This window comes from Eurosta solidaginis, chromosome 4 (assembly GCF_040869045.1).
Source record: "Eurosta solidaginis isolate ZX-2024a chromosome 4, ASM4086904v1, whole genome shotgun sequence".
Classification (NCBI taxonomy): Eukaryota; Metazoa; Arthropoda; class Insecta; order Diptera; family Tephritidae; genus Eurosta; species Eurosta solidaginis.
The window spans coordinates 175,349,968-175,371,610 of NC_090322.1; the positions used below are offsets into that span (position 1 = coordinate 175,349,968).

At 33.5% G+C, this 21,643-nt stretch overlaps 2 protein-coding genes across 9 annotated transcripts in view; one reads left to right on the plus strand and one right to left on the minus strand.

The window, feature by feature from the left end:
• Positions 1-21,643, plus strand: part of sog (short gastrulation) — a 294,848-nt gene that overhangs the window by 197,459 nt on the left and 75,746 nt on the right. For all 8 annotated transcript variants that reach the window (XM_067783886.1, XM_067783881.1, XM_067783880.1 and 5 more), the window contains one exon: positions 21,041-21,150. In XM_067783886.1, coding sequence (XP_067639987.1) covers positions 21,041-21,150 — 110 coding nt within the window. The remainder of the gene's footprint in view (positions 1-21,040; positions 21,151-21,643) is intronic.
• The window catches only part of LOC137250675 (uncharacterized), a 320,882-nt gene that overhangs the window by 121,891 nt on the left and 177,348 nt on the right, over positions 1-21,643 (minus strand). The window lies entirely within an intron of this gene.

Genomic DNA, 21,643 nt, shown 5'->3' on the forward strand with positions numbered 1-21,643 from the left:
AAACAATGCATTTCTTCAGTTTCTTAGTAGTTTTCTTTTTTTTTTGGGTCATCAGCTCCCTTTTCATAGGCCGGGTCATATATAATGTTTTGGTCTGTAACTCTGTTATTAATGAACCGATTTATAGAATTATAGTCATTTTAAAAAGCAAGAAGGAATAAAAATGCCTTTGCATTTGTTTTCACGCTTTTCGCATATTTCTAGGTTGTGAGATTGAAAATCCAAACACATGTTTTTCTCAATACAACCATAGTGTATACTTACGCATTCAAATATACTCCGGTGTTTACATCGAAACAATCGAAGACATTCATATGGCTGAGTAGCTAAAGGTATCTGCCTTTGCACTGGTATGAATATTGGAGATTCGAGTTCAATGTTCAGCTCCCGAAAAGCTAGTTGATGAAGAAGTGCAATTCAGAAACATGTCCTAGTAACCATCGCCGTTTGTAAACCCTACGATTTTTCTCTAATATCAATAACATCGAAAATATATTTAAAAAAAATTCTTTAAATCAACATTTGAAATTTGCAAAATTAATAAAGTTTAAACGCATGCATTTGACTAATCGAATAGAACAGTAAACGCTCACTTGGATCTAGAAACATTTAACTCAAAATTCTCCATTTGAGAAGCTATCCAAGTTAACGAATTCGTTAAATCAGTACCATTCAAACTGATTTGATTCATTCAATACGGAGCTTCCGTTCAAAATCTCGAAGAGATGGTCTAAACACGTTTAAAAAAAAATTCAATTTACACTATATATTAAATTAAGCTATTCAAATTGTTTAAAAAAATGTATTTTCTGATTAACTTGTTCTTTTTGCACTTTCTTCATAATTAATTTACATACTTTATAAAAGCTCAAAAAATGATTACGTTGGCGATAGCTAATTCAAAACTTGTTTAACTCCACTTATGTAGTTCTGTCCTATGACCGGCGATATTTCTTGGCGTGCTGTTATTTGTTTACATATGATTTTCTATTTTCAGGTTTTTTACGCTTTTTTGTTAGTGTTGGCACCAATTTCGATTTAACGAGCCGCTCATTTGTCCGCAAATGGATGTGATTGTAATAAAAATTTGTCAAAAATATAGCTAATAAATCTTGCTGCATAAAACATACAAGTTGAAAAATCAATTTTGGGGTTTCCACCCACTAGCATAATATATAAAATTTTGTATACCTATGCGAAGTACGAAAGAAAAATGTATGATTATATTGATTTTCGTACTTTATCGATTTTCGATAACTTCCTTATTTATTTTTTATCGGTTCGCCGCATTGAAATGTCATATAAATAGTCTCAAATATTCTGTGCAACAAAAGTCTCTTTATTCACTACAACATTAGTGGTGGAACTTCACAATTGAGTGTATTCGTGTTCTTCACTTACAACTTGTTAAAGAGAAACTGATTTCTGTTGCCTTGAACTGCGACGCTTATACCCTTATACTATGTACAAACACACAAAATTTGCAATTTATACCATTTGGGCAATTTATTACGCAATTTATCATATAATAAATTGCAATAATAAATTGCCAATTTAAAAAAAAAATTTTAATAAATTGTTTCAAACTGCAAATGCAACCTTGTAAGGTGTGTTTATTGCGTAGATTTAAACGTCGGTTACGCATGGCCCAACTATGTAGTTAGCTCATCTCATCAGCTGATTTTATTTTTTTTTCATTTCACTGGTGTAGGGATTATCAAAAGAAAATGGGAAACTCAAAATGAAACCAAAACATTGAACACATTTTTTTACAACACACAAAAATTTCAAAGTTTTATGTTTTTATTCCATTCCATTCGCTTAATACCAACACGCACATTTTGACAGTCTGAACAAAGGTATGTTGTTGCTGTAGAGATAAGCCAACCAGCTATCAAATTACTATTATGTAAGCTAAATTGAGTTGTATGAACACCACTCAATTTAAATCGAAATTGTCTCAATTTATTTTTTTGTTTGAACATAGTATTAAGTTATCTCGTGATTATTTCTACCAGCGGTAGGACTCTCTCCCTTGGAATGCTCGCTGATGTACATAGGTATGTACCTATCATTATTCTGTATATCATACTCACTATGTGTGTGTAGCTTATCAAATGTCGTGTTAAGCAGGCTGCGCTCGTTGTGTCCCTATATGGTTGTATACATTTCTGGTTTTTATTTAAAACTGAACTTCTAGTTGAAATTTTAAACTTAACTGAATAATTATTCTAAAGTTTCAAAATTGTTTGAAAACAAAACCAAAAACACACGGCGATGGTTACTAGGACATGTTTCTGAATTTCACTTTTTCGTTAGATAGCTTTTAGTGTGCTGAGTTTTGAATTGGTGTTACGGCATATCCCTCCATCCACTCAGCCATTAGAATACCCCGCTTCACGCTTTGTATTTTGTCTCTAAGTATTGCCTTATTGCTGCTAAACCCTTTATACACAGTTTGGTATATATATGCCATGTTTTTAGTCCCGAATTGTAGGATAATATTTTTAGGCTCGTTCAGCAGAACTTGATCAATGTCATTAGATATTATAGCACTGCCTTGCTACTTCCGCTGTTAACATTTCAAGCGAGCAAACCTCTGCGCGTTCGTCTTTACGAAAACCGGTATAATATAAATTTGAAACCAAATTTGGTTTGTTCATGTATGTATGTCGTACAACAAAATTTTAGATTAAATCTCAAGCTTTTAACCGTGTAGTTAAAGACATGAAGTGATGTCCTCAGAAAGAAGCTGACGTACATTTTCCAGTAAATTTGAGCGGTTCTGAAATAGCTCAATTCTTATAGAGGCTTGATGATCTTACTTCAACTCTCCCCACATATTAATTAAATGTGCGTGTGCCAGTCTATTATGAAATAGTACTTTTGTTTCGCTTCAAAACTTTTATCGCATGCAATACATGATATACCAAAGGATTTTCACAACACGCTCATAAATGTCACTTCATTACAAACGACATTTAAAGAAAACACCTTACTACGCGAACAACCAAATAAATATACATTTTAAGGAAATAAAAATAAATAATGTAATTTTATTATGGTGTTGGCATTATGTCAAAAAGCAATGTATACTCACACACACACACACATCTGAGGTGTGCATGAGGCAATAGATCAACTGATCAACATTGAAATGCGCCTATGACATTCAGCCGCTGTCAGATGCCAAACGTCAGTCTGGTCAGTTAGTCAGCTAGTCAGTCACTTAGTTAGACGGCAATGCACAGAATCAGTTAATGCAGAAGCAGAATTCGCAAACAACAACAATATAGATGTATAAGTAGTGGCGCTTAGCTTGTCATTACTAGCACCAACAGGAATGTTAGCAACACAAATTTGAGCGATACAACAGCAATAACATGATTGCATTTTTTTGTGTAGACATATAAATACACATGTGTATATACATACATTCAATTTTTGTTTGCGTAATTATTTTGCAGCTGTCATTGATGGGTGCTTGACACTTGTTGGCGCCGCTGCTGCCATGCCATCGCTGTTACCGTTTCTGTTGCCCCCTTCACATTCATACACGTTTTGCTCGCATTGTTGATGTTAATGTTGGCTGCCGCTGACAGCTATGTATAACAGCAACACATCACTACCATCTCATGCCCCACCTCAACCGCCGGCGCAAGTGCGCGACCAGCTAAGGAGGCAAATGATCGCATTCAAAATGTTGCTAGGAACCAGCAGCGGCATAGTGGCATGCAATAGCAGAACAGCAGTATATATATGTACATATGTATATAAGGGTGATCTTAAATAGAATATAATCGCTAGAATCGCTGAAGACGGTGTCGCACATAGGTCAATGTTCCTTATATCAAAACTGCGCAAGATCGCAAATATACTAGAGCTAAGCTCTAGTGGATGCTTTTGCCGGAAAATCATGTAAAATCCCAATGTTTTTAATATCAGGTCTCGATGCACTGCGACATTTATTTAGATCTAATGTGCATGGCCTTTCAACCTATTTTTGTATGTGGAGGTTTTCAACATATTTAAGTACCTCTTCAGGCTTTTTACGCCAACTGGCGAAGGGAATTAGAGTCACGGCACCTAGATGGGAGAGTATCTGCCTTGCCAGAGCGACACTATCGCAGAGAATGTGAACCGTTGTTGCATACCCAGCTCACAACAGCGACAGATTTGTGTATCGGATAGATTTAATTTACTTAGGTGATATTGTACGACTACAGTGTCCTGTATAGTACCCAGTAAGAGTTCGTAGGCCCTCTCTGCTTAGATGAATGGGCTTGGCTGATACACTCGTTGCTGAAAGAATAAACAATTTGACCTGCCTCTGTCATGGGCATTCAATCCAATTTTGTCGGAACTACTTTGTTTCCGAAAAAGCTAGGAATATTCGTTTCCCACACATCAGCCCACCCTAATGCGCATATATACCATTGTACACTTAAACTCGCTGCTAAAATCAACAATTGTGCTTAATACATAATTTGTTTATTAACACTAGTGTAAATATATATTGATGTGGTTGTATGTGGGCCATTTCATTCAACTTTTCGCGGTGATCGACATCGACTCAAGAGGCAGGCAGGCAATGTGTGAAATAAAAGGTATGCAATGCTCATCGATGAGCGTGTTGTGTGAAAATTTTGGAAATTTGTCATTGTCGAATTACGTCGTTGTGCTAATATTTCGCATGAAGTTTGTGCAAAAAATTTGAAATCTTATTGTAAAAAAAAGTACAGAAACACTTTGAAAGAGGCTGTATAGCGAAAATATTTTTGAGCGAGGTTGCCATCTATTTAATCATCATATATATATTATTTCTAATTGCTGTTTTTATGTAGGGGTCTCTTTTTCGCTCTTATTTGGAATCCAAATCTATAAATAAAGTTTTCGTTGTACAGTCGGATATTCGGGCTATTAGCGAGCTTTGGGCAATTTTGGGCGCAGTGCTTTTGTTAAGCTATATTTTATTAAAATAATTTGTTAAAAATTAACGATTGTGAGCACACAAAGAAATCTATTTGTACTATGACGCTATTGTGAATACTTGTACTGCATTACCGGCAGTTGCCAGATAGCAGCGCAAGCTGTAAATTTTAATTGATAGATAGAATAGCTGATTTCTGTTGATATTTGATAAGAGACTTTTATATTGGTTGCGCAAGATGCGCACGGGTCCGGCTCGTAATATTAAATTCAAATGCAAAATGTTAATATATAAAGAGAGAGGTATACATATAAGAAAAGTAGTATTTGATCCCAACAACAAACAAGTCGATTTCGGTAGAATAACACGGGTAAAATTATCACAGCATGCTTTGAATAGCCTTGTTTTCACTATAGCGTCTACTCAAAGCAAACGGTACAACAGTCGACCAACATTCATTCACTGCTGGTCGGTCCATCATGTTCTATGCATTGCTGTAGCACTTATACTTACATATTTTCTGTGTTGTAATGATTTGATTGTAATTAAATGGCATAACTACCGCGGCAGCCGTGATGTGGTGGTAGCGCACTCCGCCTACCACACCGAAAATCCTGGGTTCACGTCCCGAGCAAAGCAACATAAACATTATTTTTTTTTTTCAATTAGAAGAAAGTTGTTCTAAAAAACATCAAACTTACATTTTCTTTAATTTATTTACTTATACACACATAAAACGTTCACAATTCATTTTTATTACTTCAAGAATATAAATAGTTTTTTTTTCTTTTGTTGACTTGAACTTAAAGTGCAAGTGTTAAGTCGAAATTAAAAAAACAAAAACAAAAAAAAAATATTACATTGGTTGAGAGCATCGCTGGTATCTACTTGTCTTTTGTGATAAAATATTTTTTTTTTCGATTTTTTTTTAAATTTCTTTCAGTAAGCCGTTGGCAATAATGCTCTCATTACGCTTGTGTCATTTTCTGAAGCCTGCTAACTCAATTGAATTTTGTTATCTCAGTTCGAAACCTACACAATACACAATTGCAAACATAGTGCAATTTACTATTTAATTGGTAAATTATTACAAATACAATGTACAACAAATCAATATCCGTATTTAAGTGCCGGAAGTTGAGGTGGCTGCTAAACGCTGCGCTTTTAGGTGGGTGTGTTCGGCGTTTGCATGATGCTTACTTATGTATGTATGTATTTGTGCAAGCAATGTGGTTATAAAATGGGCAATTTCTACATACTTTCGCTATAAATTTTTCATCCTATATCTTTGGTTTTCCCCCACTCGTCGTATATAAGTTTACAATTTTAAGTTTTAAATACGTTTTAGTATTACAAATGAACGATGGTATAGCCTCTTTAAAAAATTATATTCATTATACAAATTTAAAACTAAATAAGCAAGTGATTCAACCGATCAAAAACGAACCAATTCCACTCAAACATATCCGTATCATATGAAAAGACGGCTACCGGTGCGTAACAGGTAACATTTTTTTTTATCATTTGTTAAAAAAGCGTAATTTGCCTACGCTGCAAAGCTTAAGAATTGGGTTTCATAAATTTTTATAAATACTGAAATTTATTCAGTGTCTTCAATGAGATCCAAATGTACACCTTAGATTAAAAAAATAGCAGAAAAAATTTTAAAAAAAATTTATTTGTTTTTTTATTCCTTTTTTTAATGTCGCTGATTAAAAAAATTTATTTTACAAAGAAAACTATGTTATCATTTTCGAAAATATTAAAGGGAGTTTTTAAAAATCTTTATAAAAATTTCCAAATTTTTAAACAAATGTTTAGGATTTTTCTTTAAGTTTTTTGGAAACGGTTTGAAGTATGCAGTTGTGTAGTGCAAGGTATAAGTATGAAAACTCTTAAGAAAAATGCTGCAATTATTGTTCCTTAATGAGATTTATATGCACATCTTCGAGCAAAAAAAAAACTACCAGCAAAAATGATTTGCAAACATTATTTAATATTTTCCTCCTCTATTTAAAAGAAAATTAAGTTTTATAGCGCATGTATTAATTAATAATCGAAAACACTTTCGAAAGCATTGAAAGATTCGAGAAGAACGATCTTCATACAAATTTTTTAATTTTATACACAATTTCGGTAATTTCTATATTTAAAGTTGTTTAACTGAAAATTAATAAAATGTTTAATTGAAAAACTTTATTTCTAAAATTTTATGTTGCTTTACCCGGGGTGTGAACCCAGGGTCTTCGGCGTGGTAGGCGGAGCACGCTGCCATCACACCACGGCGGCCGCCATACACATATGTAAATATGTGCATACATATAGTACACAGCATACATAAGTACAAAGTAGAGAGCGCAGTGAGCGTAAAATTCTCTTTGAAATTTGCTCATGTATTGACTTGTTCGCTGTTGAAATTACCAGTGAGATCAGTTGTGTTAACAAAAAAATCAGTTAGATTGATTAGGAATCTGTCAATTTTACAGATTTTGTTAACTTAAGAGCGACAATTTATCTTCTGTTGAAATGGCTAAACTAGTTTGTTCGCTTTACAAAGAACTCGGTCGAATTAACCATAATTCGATCAATTTCACCGAATCTCCGTAAGTCAAGAACAGCAGAACCGATTTGTTAATTTTTCTAGCACCATTTCTTTCAGTGTGCTCATCTGCAATTTTTTAGGCCAATTTATTTTAAACTATCATGTATGTCTCCCACAATTCGCATTGATTTTTGAAATCCTTTTTTTTTTGTCTGTGAAGTGTTTAAGATTTTCTTCAATTAAATTTTTTTTAAATGGAAGAAAATATAAAACCTTTCTAAAAAAAAATTAAAAACCATTGCCAAACAGCTTTTATTTTCAATACTAATCAATTGGACTACAAAACTGCATACCTAAAAACAAGCTCAGAAAGTTACCAAAAAATTTCAATTTTTTTAATACCTTTCGCATTTTTCAATTATTTCGAAAATTGTTTATTGAACGAAAATAAGAAAAGCAAAATAAAAACAACACAATTTGCTAGTTATTTCTGCTGCTATTTTCTTTACTGGCAAGTGTGTGAAGCCGAGACTTAAAATGTTTGAAAAGTCTAAGAAAAATTTAAGAAATTTAAAAACTATTTTAATATAATAATTTAAAACAAAATCTCCATTATAATCTTTAACTTTATGCAAAAGAAAAAAAATTATGATATAACTTCTTTGTTACTTACTTTAAACCCATTGTATTGCTATTACATTGTAGATGCGTAATCTTAAAAAAATCACAAACATTTAAGTCACCGCAATTGTCAATTTATCTCATAAAATTGCTTAATCCTACGCGCCTGCATACTAATCCAAAGAAAAAGGCAATAACATACCGCTAAAACGGCTAAAACAACAACCAAAAAAGACGACTCCTCTAAAAAAGACAAAATCAACTTACCAAAACGAAAATACAAAAAAACATACATAATTTATTTAAAAAAAGAAATAAGTTAGAATAGAGTTTTGTTGCATGCAGTTTGTTTGTTCGCTTTTTATATTGCGTGTGCCGCAATGTATGTATGAACATTTCGCTAGTTTGCCTGCCGGCTGCTAGACGCCACTTTTGCAATTTTGTTGCTCACATTCTGCCTACCTAAATAGTCTACATAGAGCACTTATTGCTGTTTAATGTAAACACACAGAAACACTGGCATATAGGTATGGATAAACTGCATTAGGCGATGCGCTAACAAAAACAAAAAAAAGGTTTGTGTGTGCATGTGTGCACGCGCCTACTTTTTGTTGCCCACTTTGGCGCTTTGGCATCTTATCTGTCTGCCAATTTGGTTGTCGTTGCTGCTGCTGCTTTTGCTCTCACTATTTTTGTCTTCCTATATTATTGCAGTATATTGTTGTTGTTTTTATTGTTGTGGTTCTTGGTGTTTTTCTTGTTGTTGTTGCTTTGATTGCTGCTTCCTACATTCTCACTCTAATTCGTTTCAATCGACATTTTGTCCGCTGTGCCTGCCTGTCATTTGTGATTGCGTGTTATTTTTGTTGTTTAAACGCCGCTAGCCGACAGTTTTGATATCCGACAGTCGACAGTCGACAGCCGATTTGGCCGATACGTCGCGCACACTTTTGATTTATTGCTATTGCGTGGTAATTGAAGTTGCACGTTAAAGTTTTTGCATTGTCGGTTTATGGAATTTTTTTTGCAAATTAACAAAAAAATCTTCTTTGCCTTTTTTGTGTTGCTCCTTTTTTAAATTAGCCTTTTTAGTTCTCCTTTTCTGTATTTAACTTTTTTGTACTTTTTGCTGCATCTTTTTTTTTTGGCGTGGTTGGCTAAGTAAGGAGAGACCACAATGCTAGAGCTTTGGCGCCACTTGAGGTCTCCTTAAACAAATTTTGTGCAAGCTAGTTTTTCCAAATAAAAAATATTTGTGTTATTTGTATATATTAGCTTTTTATTAAATATATAGTTTTTGTCAGCAAAATCTTATACTAGCTGGGACGTTCGAAAATTATTGAGCCGCCAAATTTTATTGAACTTTCTTTCCCGCTTTCACTACACTCGCAATTTGTTTCTTCTCTTTTTTTCAAGCAGCTTTACCCCATTTATATTTTCTCCTTCCCCTTTACTCGCCTACCATGACTCTATCCCTATATCTATCTTCATCGCAATAACTATTGCTATGTCCAGTTCTGTTTCTATCTCCATCGTTATTTCTATCGATGTATCTAACGACATCTCTCTCTCTATCTCCTTCCGTCTCTCTCTACCTCTTTCTCTCTCTCTCTATCTCTTTCTCCACCTTTACCTCTACTTCTACATGCCCCTCTTCACAGCTTTATCGAGTAAGCTCTAAGTTAAATTCAAATATGAACTCAATCGACCCATAATTGCATGGATATATAGACTTTTTAGTTTTGATTAACAAAAATTTTACTATGTGGCTTATAAAGTCTCCTTTATAAATGTCTTTGTAACAGCGTATAGCAGAAATTAGAAATTGGAACATGACTCTTTCTAGAATTTTGCTCACGATTTCGCTCGGACGCCACATTGTCGTTGGAGAGAGAATTTGTGTATTTTTTTTTTTAGTGTATATCAAAGGATGTTGAATAGAAGTTTAACCTAGCTTGCAGTTGTAATTGAAGAACAGTTCATTCTGAAATATTGCTCACGGGTTAGCTCAGGCGCCACACTGTCGGTGAGGAGAGAACTTCTGAATTTTTTATTTAGTTTTTATGGAAGGTTAGGTTATATGGAAGAAAGTTCACCATAGCTAACAGCGGAACTTGAACCACGGCTCTAGCTGGAATATTGCTCACGAGTTTGCTCGGGCGCCACATTGTTGACGGGAGAGAATTTCTGATTTTTTTTTTTTATTTATATATTAAATGGAACTTCATCCTAACTTGCATATGGAATAGAAGCACAGCTCTTTCTGGAACTTCAGAACTTTTTTATCTAGCCCATATCGAATGATGCTGCTGAAGCTGAAAGTTTTTGAAAAAATAAACTAAGCTTAGTAGGACAGTCTTGCAAGAAGTTCTGCTTAGGGCATTGCTCAATAGTTTTTGCGGATAAGGTATTTGTGAATTGGCCGTCGGAAGTCAATAAATTTTATCATACCTTATTTTGGGTGTTGGCAGGCTTATTTTATACCTTTTAAATACAAATATACTAAAATATATTCTCGCTCCTCGCTTATCTCACCTCAGATTGGGTACCTCTTTTGCTTGGCTTGCATTCCAATGCACTTCTTTCATTTTGTAGTGCGCCACAATTAATCATCACGAACTGTTTCGCCTCACCTTACATTCTTTTGGTTTTAAGGGGAAAATAAAGGAGAAAAGACCAAACAAAAAAGTGCACACAAACAAATCACTGCGCCATGCAATAACAACAACAACAATGGCAACAATGCACACCAACCGCATCGACCAGCACCAATCTTAAATGATTTTCACACCATTTTAAGATTATCTGTTGAAATTTAACCTCAGGGATCCTGCTGGTAGTCGGCCGACAAAGCGTACGATGATCTAACAAACAAACCAAGAAAAAAGCAACAATTTCAAAATGATTTCATGAAAAATGTGAATGAGTAAGAAGACAAATGATTTAATTTCGGTTATATCAGCGTTATTGTCTTGGCACCTACCAACCTTGTTGCTCTGCGCTTTGCTCCCTATGAGCAAGCCTGCTCTTAAAATTGTATTTATTTACATACAACGTACATACATATTAAATCAAATATGGTATATACAATTGTTTATTCTCATACCCTCGTTTGTGACCACAGGCTGCTTTTAAATTTTTTTTTTATTATCAATTTTTTTTTTTTTTTTGTATAATTCGCTCTCTTTGAAGCCATCTCGGGTTTTCATTGAAATTTACGATTTCACTTGTTTTGTTTTATTATTTTTCTTATCATGCTTTTTTTATGTTCCCTCAGGTTTCGTGTGTGGCATATATGATGATATGTGCCGCTACGAGTATTTCTGGAATTTATATATTAACCCCCTCCCCCCCAAACAAATTTCTATTCGCCGGAAATAAACACTTTCTACGTTATGTTGTATTGGTAAATTTTATTAAGGCTTTTAAATTTTATGTTCGGTCATTAAGTGTAAATAAATGTTCTAATTTTCACGCTAAACCATTTTAAGGGTTATTGACAGCAGAATGGTATTAGCATTTAATTAATCGATCTTTGATCGTAGATTGAAGTTTGTAGTTTATTTAAACGCAGTGTTGAAGGGCTAATTGTACTAGAAAGAAGATAAGTAGTATACACGTATAAATAAATAAAAAATCAAAATGAATTCAAGAGATTATCTTAAATGTCCTGATTCCACAACAGTGATTTAATTTTTTCAGTTTGGTCAATTTCAGTTAAATCGTTTGAGTGGGTTTCAAGTGTAGCTGTTTCAAAGAAAGGCCAGTTGCGCATGGATGGCTTTTCAGAGGTCAGATTGTGAACACAAACAATTTTTGTAGATATTTTTGTTGTTGTCTCTATTCGGCCGAAAAATTCTGTATACAAATTTCCGAAACTTTGTTAAAGATGAAGAAAAATAGAGGTGAGGCAGAGGAATTTAGAAAGAGAAATGGAGAAAGTGAAAAGGGGAAAATACGGAGGAGAGACAGTGAGCAAACATCGAGATGAGTAGGGAGAGGCTAAAGTTTACACTAAATTTAGTTTGCAAAAGTATGACAAATGCCTCTGTTTACAGAAAAAGTATATACATCATAGAGAGGAATAATATTCGGCAGCGGAACGTCCCAATAATCTATCTTTATCTTATATATAAAGATGAATGCGATTTGAAAAAATGTGCCTGTGTTAGTGTCATATAGTTTCGTAGTGGCGTGTAGAAACAGGGATATTGAAGCGGCCGGTCAGGTGAAGCAGATATTCTATATTTCATATAGAGATTCTATATGTGAGGAAATTGAGGCGAGTGTAGATATTGGGAGTGATAGTTGGAGAGGGAATGGGTTCAGGAGCGGGATGAAAGTAAATGGAATAAGGGATGCAAAAAAATAAGAAGCAAAATGGAAGAGAATGGTATAGAGAGTGAAGGGGTGAGGCGAGGCTCACTCCTGAAAGGTAGCAGGTATTCCATATTTGGTATAGAGAGAGTAGGAAAAGTAAATGGAATAAGGAGGGACTAGAATAAGAAGAAAAATAGTAAATAAAGTGAAAGAGAATGTGCTAGAGAGAGAAGAGGCGAGGTGAAGCTCACTTTTGAAAGGTGGGTAAACCAATTTCATAACAAAGTTTGACGGGTGCTCTAGTCTATCTATATAATTTATTTTCATGTACCTATATCAAAAAATCACATCTTGCTCAAGTAACACTTTACCGCAATTAATAAGGAACTACAACAAAAATACAGGTCGCTGAACCGAAAATTGGACAAGCTGGCAGGACGACGAGAGGGTAACCAAAACCAAAACACTCACCAGTTTCATGACAAGTTCGTTAACCTCACAACAGTCGCCATTACCAAGGAAGAGGCACAACTTCTCGAAAAGGGCCTGAAGCACAATATCATGGACCAGAATACAGTAAGAAAAACGGAGCAAGCGATTGTAGATGCGGAGATCGCAATATCATTGATACCACAGGAAGAACAGGAGCACGCAAGACACATGTGCAGGGAAATCATAAAAAAGGAGGTGAAAGCACAGGAAGGACAAAAACCGAATACAGAGGAGAAAACAATAAAGAATCTACGGCATAAACTAAGGAAAAACAATATTGTCACAACGAAAGCGGACAAAGGAAATACCACTGTGCTAATCGAAAAAGAGCAATATATATCCAAAACCGAAGATCTCATAGAGGAAATGAAATGTCGTAGAATGAGAGAGGATCCCACAGATGAATACCAAAAACAAATCAAAGTTGCTATAAAAAATGCAACAAATATAGTAGATTCTAACATGGCATATAGATTGGTCCAAATGAACCCTTCGGCTCCTCCACTGGTTGCGCTACCAAAAATCCACAAGCCGGCCACGCCAATGAGGCCCATCATTAATTTTAAATCGGCACCATGTTACAAACTGTCCAAATATTTAAAAACGATATTGATAGATACTCTGGAGCTAAGGAACGAATATGCAATAGCTAACACAACAGAACTAATAGAGAGACTCGAGACCGTAGAGCTAACAAGAAACAGCAAATTGGTATCTTTTGATATAAAAGATTTATACCCATCTATACCACTATCGGAGACTTTGGACATAGTTAGCTCAACAATAGTTCATAACACAAAAAACAAAGTGAAAAGTATGCAAATCACAAATACGCTAAGAACCACTTTACGTCAAAACTATTTTAAATTCAACAATAAAATATATAGACAAACAAACGGTCTTGGAATGGGAAGCCCCACATCAGCAATTCTTATGGAAGTGTTCATGCAAAATCTGGAAGAAAAGTACATACAGGAGCTGAAGTCCAAATTAGGCGTGTCATTTTATGCTAGATACGTGGATGACATAATATGCGTTTTAACTACTAATAACGAAGAGCTCGTACTGGAGTACCTCAACAAACAGCACGGCAATATAAAATTTACAATGGAAACCGAAAAAGGCGGAGGAATCAACTATCTAGACCTCACGATAAATATTGATAAAGAAGCCAAAAGATTTAACTATGACATATATAGAAAGTCAACGGCCACCGACACAATAATACACAATACCTCAAATCACCCTCAACATCATAAAAATGCAGCATTAAGGCACTTGGTACATAGACTTGAAAGAACACCTCTTACACAAGAGGCATATAAGAGAGAACTTGAGGTCATATATAATATCGCTGCAAGCAACGGATATAAAAAAGCACTAGTAGATAAGCTCAGAAGGACAAAGGGAGAACCAAAAAGAAATAATGAAAAGGAAAATAATAGCTGGACGACTATGACATATACTGGAAAAGCAACATATAAATTGGCAAACTTCCTTAAAAAATACAACATTAACACAGCATTCAAAACATCGAACAATCTAGGGCGAAAACTAAGAACTAACATTAACTCAGAGGATCCGTTTAGCAGCCACGGCGTATACAAGCTTACCTGCGGATGCCAGCATAGTTACATAGGACAAACAGGACGGCAAATAAGAACGAGATTCAGAGAACATATTAGAGATTACAACAAAAAAATACGGAATCCAAACATTATACCCGAGTCTAACTTCGCGAATCACATGGTCGAGAATGAATGTTCCCCAACAAATATCAATAAAACAGTTAGGGTTCTTCACATACAAGAAAAGGGCCGACGTCTCAACGTACTCGAAAACATGGAAATCTACAAACAGAAAACATTCGACGGTAGAATAATAAACGAACAGATAAACACAATTTCTGACACAATATTCGAGCCTTTAAAGCTTGTTTACAGGAAACAACTTAATCACACAGGTACAACAGACAAACACACAACAACAAATAAACACAAAGCAATTAACACACCAAAACAAAAAACCGACAAAGAAGGTCAAACGACTAAAATCACAGATTTCTACCTACCCCAGTCAGCCACACAAATCGATTAGTAAACCATCCTCGGTTCTGAACGAACACACAGCACATACACATAAATAAATATACACAAGCATCAATTTGACAATACCTGCTCATATACCTACGAACTATAAATACAGGACAAATGACAACAACAGATCAGAACGAAAATCGACACTGATGATGGCACAACGCCGAAACCGGTTTGTCTCAAAACCAAATTTGACAAGGGATGACGGAAAATCGTTCCAATATACATCACAAATTAAATTACTTATTTGCAGACCAACCCCGTTGGATATTTTTTTTCTAATTAAAAACCCTTTTTCTAACGATTTGATGTTGCTTTTTTAGACCTTATAGGCGAAGCACGGTACCATCACACCATGGTGGCCGCCTAGCTCTGTTCTGTTAACTGTCAATTATTAATGCCACCCTAAGATCACAAATGAAAACCTTTACAATAACAGATTTCTTTACACATTAGATATGACAGATATTTTTGTGGCAACATGATCATATGAACAAAGTAATGAGCGCCGTGAGCATAAGTTTCTCTTTAAAATTAGCTGATGCATTTGTGTAATATTGGCAGTTGTTCGCTGTTGAAATAACCAATGAAATCAGTTCTTTTAACAGAAAAATCAGTCAGACTGATTAAAAATCGGTAATTTTTACAGAAATGTTGTTATTTTGAGTCCAACAGTTTTTCTTCTAGACAATGAAACTCGGTTGAATTAACCATAATGCGATCAATATTACTGAATGTCTGTTAATTCAAAAACAACAAACCTGAGTTGTTGATTTTGCTAGCTTGATTTTTTCGGTGTATGATCGCCGTCAGTGCAACGTACGATATATTTTCGAAATTTTTTACTGCTGGCTATTCGTAATTTTTTTTTTTTTTATTTTTTGATTGGTTTCCATATTTTGTATGTATGCAAATCCGAAGCAGTTACAGCACATTTATAGAGATGTCAGAAAACATCGATACATAAAACATATCGATGTTTAGCTTTGCTCAATTGAAATATCGCATAAAATTATGTTGTATATTTTGTTAATTGTACCAATATGCTTGAAATTTTTTTAAACATTTGCTAATGATATTAGTTTTGTGAAATTCCGATACATATTTCTATGCATTAATGAAATATATCGACATAGTTTTGCCACTACTAACAGCGCTAATATGTACAGTAAGATAAATAAAAATTATGTGGGAAACCAAACAAAGCAGTTTTAGTAATTTTCCATATAACTTGGTGACTTGAATTTTATATGGATTGATTCTTGTGTAAGTTTGCGTAAAGTGCACATATACAGTATTGTAATTTTTTATTGTTTCCACAGCTACTAATTTCAAATTATGGCATATTATAAGCAGTGCTCGGCGACAAGAGTTTTTTTGTTTTATTTTTTTATTTGAATGAAGAAATAAAGTGACAGGTGGGATCACTCGACTTTATCTCAAATATCGTGTAGTCTCATTCAACTTAGTAATATAAGAAGTTTTCAAATTTTATCACTTAAAGCTGAATATTTGCTTGATACGAAAGTGATGAAATATAAAACTTAGGTGTGTAATTTACACAAGCAAATTACCATTTTGTAAGAGTGGCGGGTGGAACTACAAAATCACCCGCCTATGTTACACATGACTTCACTTTCCAATTTCAAACAAACAATAAAAACCTTTTAAAATATGTATATTGGAGCGATTATCATTCTCGAAAATCGGCACTAATGATGGTACAACGCCGAAACCGTTTTTTCTCGAAACCAAATTTGACAAGGGATGACGGAAACTCGTTCCAATATACATCATTTATCCACTCTCTCGGAAAATCAACAAAACAAAATAAGTCTTCCAAATAATGAGTTTCAATGAGAAAACTAGATTCAATTTGTACTTTAACCTAACATTTAGGTTTTAAAAAGAAAAACTGTTAGCTTTTGATGGGTGAGACAAGTATTTTTTTATCTTTGATAAAATGAATAAACTTAAAAAAATTGGATTTCTAAGTGATTAGTATATCTGTATATACTTTTTCACGTACTAAAAGAGAATGGCTTAATTCAAATTTTTTATTGTGTTTGTCCTTTCCGCTGGACCCTGAACAAAATGTTGAAATTTTATGCACTTTGTTTTCTTTGAAAATTCTCTTTTTACGTGCTTTTTTCAGCGTCTGACACGGCTTTTAAAAATAGATAATTTTTTTATTTTGCTATTTTTGTTGAATTTTGTGCAAATGTTTTAAAATACACAGAAAAAGTAAATTTCTTGAGTTAAAATTGAAATATTTTTAATATACATTAATTTATGTAGATACATATGTATGTGCGTGGTTTTGTCTGGTGCACTGCTTTCCATTAATTTATGTGTGTAAATGGGGTTTATGGCATAAAGATAAATTTAAAAAAAATAATAAATTTTTAAAAAAAAAGCAATTAAAAATTAAAATTAAAAAAACGAGAAATAAACCAAATTGCTGTTCATAAATACAACACAACCAGACTTTTAATTTTTTGAATATTTAAATATTTTTGCTTCAATTTTAAAATTTTTCGCATAGAAATCTTCGATGTATGGAGTTTTCGACTATTTAATTTTAGCTACCTCTATTCATCCTTGACGATGCAAAATACTTTAAAACGCATTAGAGACAAGTTATTATATGATATGATTGTTTGATTATGCAGTGAATTGGAAGGTGCCATATGACATTGTGCATCTTCCTATATGAGCGAAAATAAGTCTTACCTACTTTACTGTAACAAACAAAAATATCAGTACACCAGTATATCACATCACCCCTCAAACAACAGTTGATATATAAAATGTTATATTATCATGTTATATGGCATCACATAGTATAATATCACATGCGTTGGTATCTAATGATATCGTATCATATTGCATTTGATCACAAGATATGATATCACATGATACAAATATTATGTATCTAATCTCGTCAAACTAAGTTTTACCAATGGATTTAAATCAAAAGCTTTTGATTTAAAAAAATTTGGAACACATATTTTAAACCATAAAATCGAAGATATGGATTTTTAAATCGTTAAATTATGGCTACCTCTATTTATCCTTAAAGTAGAGTATAAAATTTCATTACATTCAAAATACCATAATTTTACCTAAATTCATATTTGACCAAATCTTCAACAATACAAGGGACGTTTCAAGCTCGTTTTAATGACAACGGCCAAAAAGCATTTTTAATGCAAAAAACATTTTAAGTGGTTAGGTTAGATTAAGGTAATTCTAAGAGAGCACTTTCATACGGAGACATTTCAGTGCTTGTTGCGTGGCGGCACATTCGTCCAACCAGGCTACTTCCTAGCAGTCTTCAACGGACAACTTGCCTTCTCTGATGAATCCAAATAGGAGTGAAGGATCCACGTTCCCAAACTCTGTCAGACTGTCGAAAAACAGTGCTCTGAGAAGTCGAAATCGTCTCGTTTGCAGTTCTGGACATCGGCACAGAAAGTGATAAATCGACTCCTCTTCCTATTCTTCTTGACAGCTTCTGCAGAGCAAGCTTGTTAGATTGTGATGACACCCATAACTACTTGCATTGCAGATTTCTTAAGCTTGAGAAGAAAACTAGTGTCTTTCCTATCCAAAACATGGTCATAAGGACCTTGGGACCGCACAATCAATGCGATTTGTCCCCCGCGAGTCCATTGCCCCTAGTTTCATATTCCTGGATTTTTCTCGTACCGAGCTGTTCGTCTCGTTTATATCCATTTTCAAGTCTTTCTTCGCCATCTCATCTGCAGCAAATGGAGACATTTAGGCGTCACATAGCTAGGCTCAACAGCGCCTCCACGCGATACCCTTTTCACGTGCGATCCTAAGGTTTTTAAGGCGGTCCAACTCTCGACAAAGATCATGACATTGATTTCTTTACCAGCTGGTAAAATTAACAGACCAAACATCACTGGACTGTAAAACCCCAAATGTAATTACAAAATGTTTGCATAGATTTCAAAATATGTCAATCCTAAGTTGGTTTATGCTATGTGTATGAAATGCACTATAAAGTACATTCAATAAAAGATTTCAGGTTGAATCAGTCCTATAAAGCAGATAACGGCAAACGATGTATGGCATTGATGATGATACGCTGATTGGCTGGCTGATTTGTTTAAGCGTTGAAGGTACATACAAAGGCATTGCGGCACCGAGAGGATGTCGAATTGTGCCAAATTGAATTGAACTGAATTGAATATCAAAGTGAATTAAATGAAATTAAGAATTCAATTGAAATTTTAGAAAACAAAATTTTGCGAAAATTAAAAAAATATATATATTAAAGTAGAAGCGTGGAGCAGGGAACGGGGAAGCGTACATCAACTGCATTTGCTTTTTATGAAAAAAAAAGAAAAATCGTACAATAGGCCACAAAACGCTAGCGCATAGACAAATTATCATCACTTACATCATAAGCGTCATCGTCATTAAGTAAAATCAATAATGACAATTTTATATTGATTGACTGGCGCCAGCAATTTTCAACAATTCATTTGTATTGACGAAGAATTGTATAATTAGTAAGCAACGAAGCTAGACTAAAAGCAAACGAAAAAAATCGGTAAAAACAAAAGTTTGAAAGAACTAACCTACTATAAGCACTAAAAAAAGAAATACAAATTTACCAAAAAAACAAAAAAAGCGTTGCTGTACTACATAATAATAACACGTAAACTATCACTAAGAAAGCAATTTTGGCGACAAAGTAAAGGGAGCAATTAACTTTGAGCAACAAGTTCAGCAGCGCAGAATAAAAATAAATAAATAAAATAAAAATGTATTCGTATGCTAAAAAATTGATAACTAGAAAACTCAAAAAAAAATCGGAAAAAACTACGCTTGTTAATATGAGTGACCAATGACGCACTAACTCAGCCTTGGTAGGCAATTTGTGTAGATCTATGCGCCACGATGTCTCGTGCATTGTTAAGATTTAGGTTAATTGCGGCTTATTGGCTTAAATTGAAATTGGTTGCTGCTCACTGGCGAGCTTAAGAGTAAATTTGATGTGCGCATAGATATGCGATTTATTTTAACCTTTTTTTGGCTATTTTTCTCAGCTTTATTGGTGCTAGTAAATTGGGTATACAAAATTTTTTGGTTTAGCTTTTTAATTTTTTTTTTTTTTTTTTGTGCAATTTATCTAGAGTTTAATTTGACAAGCAATTTTTTCACACTTTATCTAGGTCTATTGATTTTTCAAAACTTAAAAAAATTTTATTAAAAAATAATAGCTGTAAGCTGGTACTAAATTACGATAATAACCTCGTTCAACAGGTTCAAGTTTTCGACTTCCTTTCAATAGCATATACTACTTGAAATTTTTAATTTATTTATACATTTTTCACAGAGAACTTCAATTCTTCTCTTTATTTTAAATTTTAAATAAAGTTTGTGTGTTTCCAATAAGGAACCTAAACTACAATAATTAAACTAATCGAGATAGCTGAATAATGATTTGTATAAATAATTGATTAATCAAAATTGAAAATAATCAATTGCTCAGTTAACTCTTTCTCATTTATTAAAATTAATCAAACAATCCGAAATTATAATTAGTCGATTAATTGACCAAATAAATTAGTTGAATTAATTACTTACTCCAAAATGGTTACTCACTTTATTTAACCAATAAATTTTATTGACCTACGCTGTAGCAAATTTTCTTAATGGTGAACGGGCTTATTTGAGGCAATGACAGTGCAATTAAATTTAATTCAATTAAAAGATGTATTGTTCTCGTTTATCGTTATTGAACTTATTACCATTTTGATTAATATAAAATTAGAATTAATTGCTTAATTGGTAGTTGAAGAATTTCAAAAGTTTTTTTTTTTTTTGATAAATGATAAAGTCACTAATCGATTGCGTAATTGGAGATGTGTTGATAAAACAATTTCAATAATCAATCAATCCTTTCAATGAACAATCCTTATTAGCAGATTATATTACCAGATTTATTATTATATTAGATTATTTTCTTAAACAAATTTTTTATTATTCTTTTCATTACAGTTTCGGAATGTCAATTTGGCAAAACAGTACGAGAAATCGGTTCTACTTGGTTTGCGGATCTTGGACCGCCTTTTGGTGTTATGTACTGTATCAAATGTGAATGCGTAGCGGTGAGTAAAATTATTTTAAAACTTAATTACATACAAACACATATTTATACATATACATACATGAATTATGTATTGATAACAATCAGTAAAATATTGTGAATAAAAGTATGGTGCCAAAAAATTGTCAGGAAAACCTTGAAATATCTAAGTAAATATTGCTGTAGTTGACGAAAGTTTCGTGTTTATATTTAAAAAAAAAAACAAAAAGGCACTGTTTTCAGGCAAATTTTTGCAGAATTTTTTCTATTTTCTATAAAAAAGGTAGGTAAGAAATGTGACTAATTTTTGTATTTATTAGCTATAAACGAAATTTCGATGTGCCATGGCGTATGAGTAACATTTAAGCATTTATAAGTGTCTAAATTTTACAACACTGTTTATACTCAGCTGTATTTGTACGCAGTGTCATATAGGTATTTAGGAATCGAAATCGATATAGAGTGCGTTTATCAATAATATGAATGTAGTACAGATTTTCTCCGCCCATGCATAA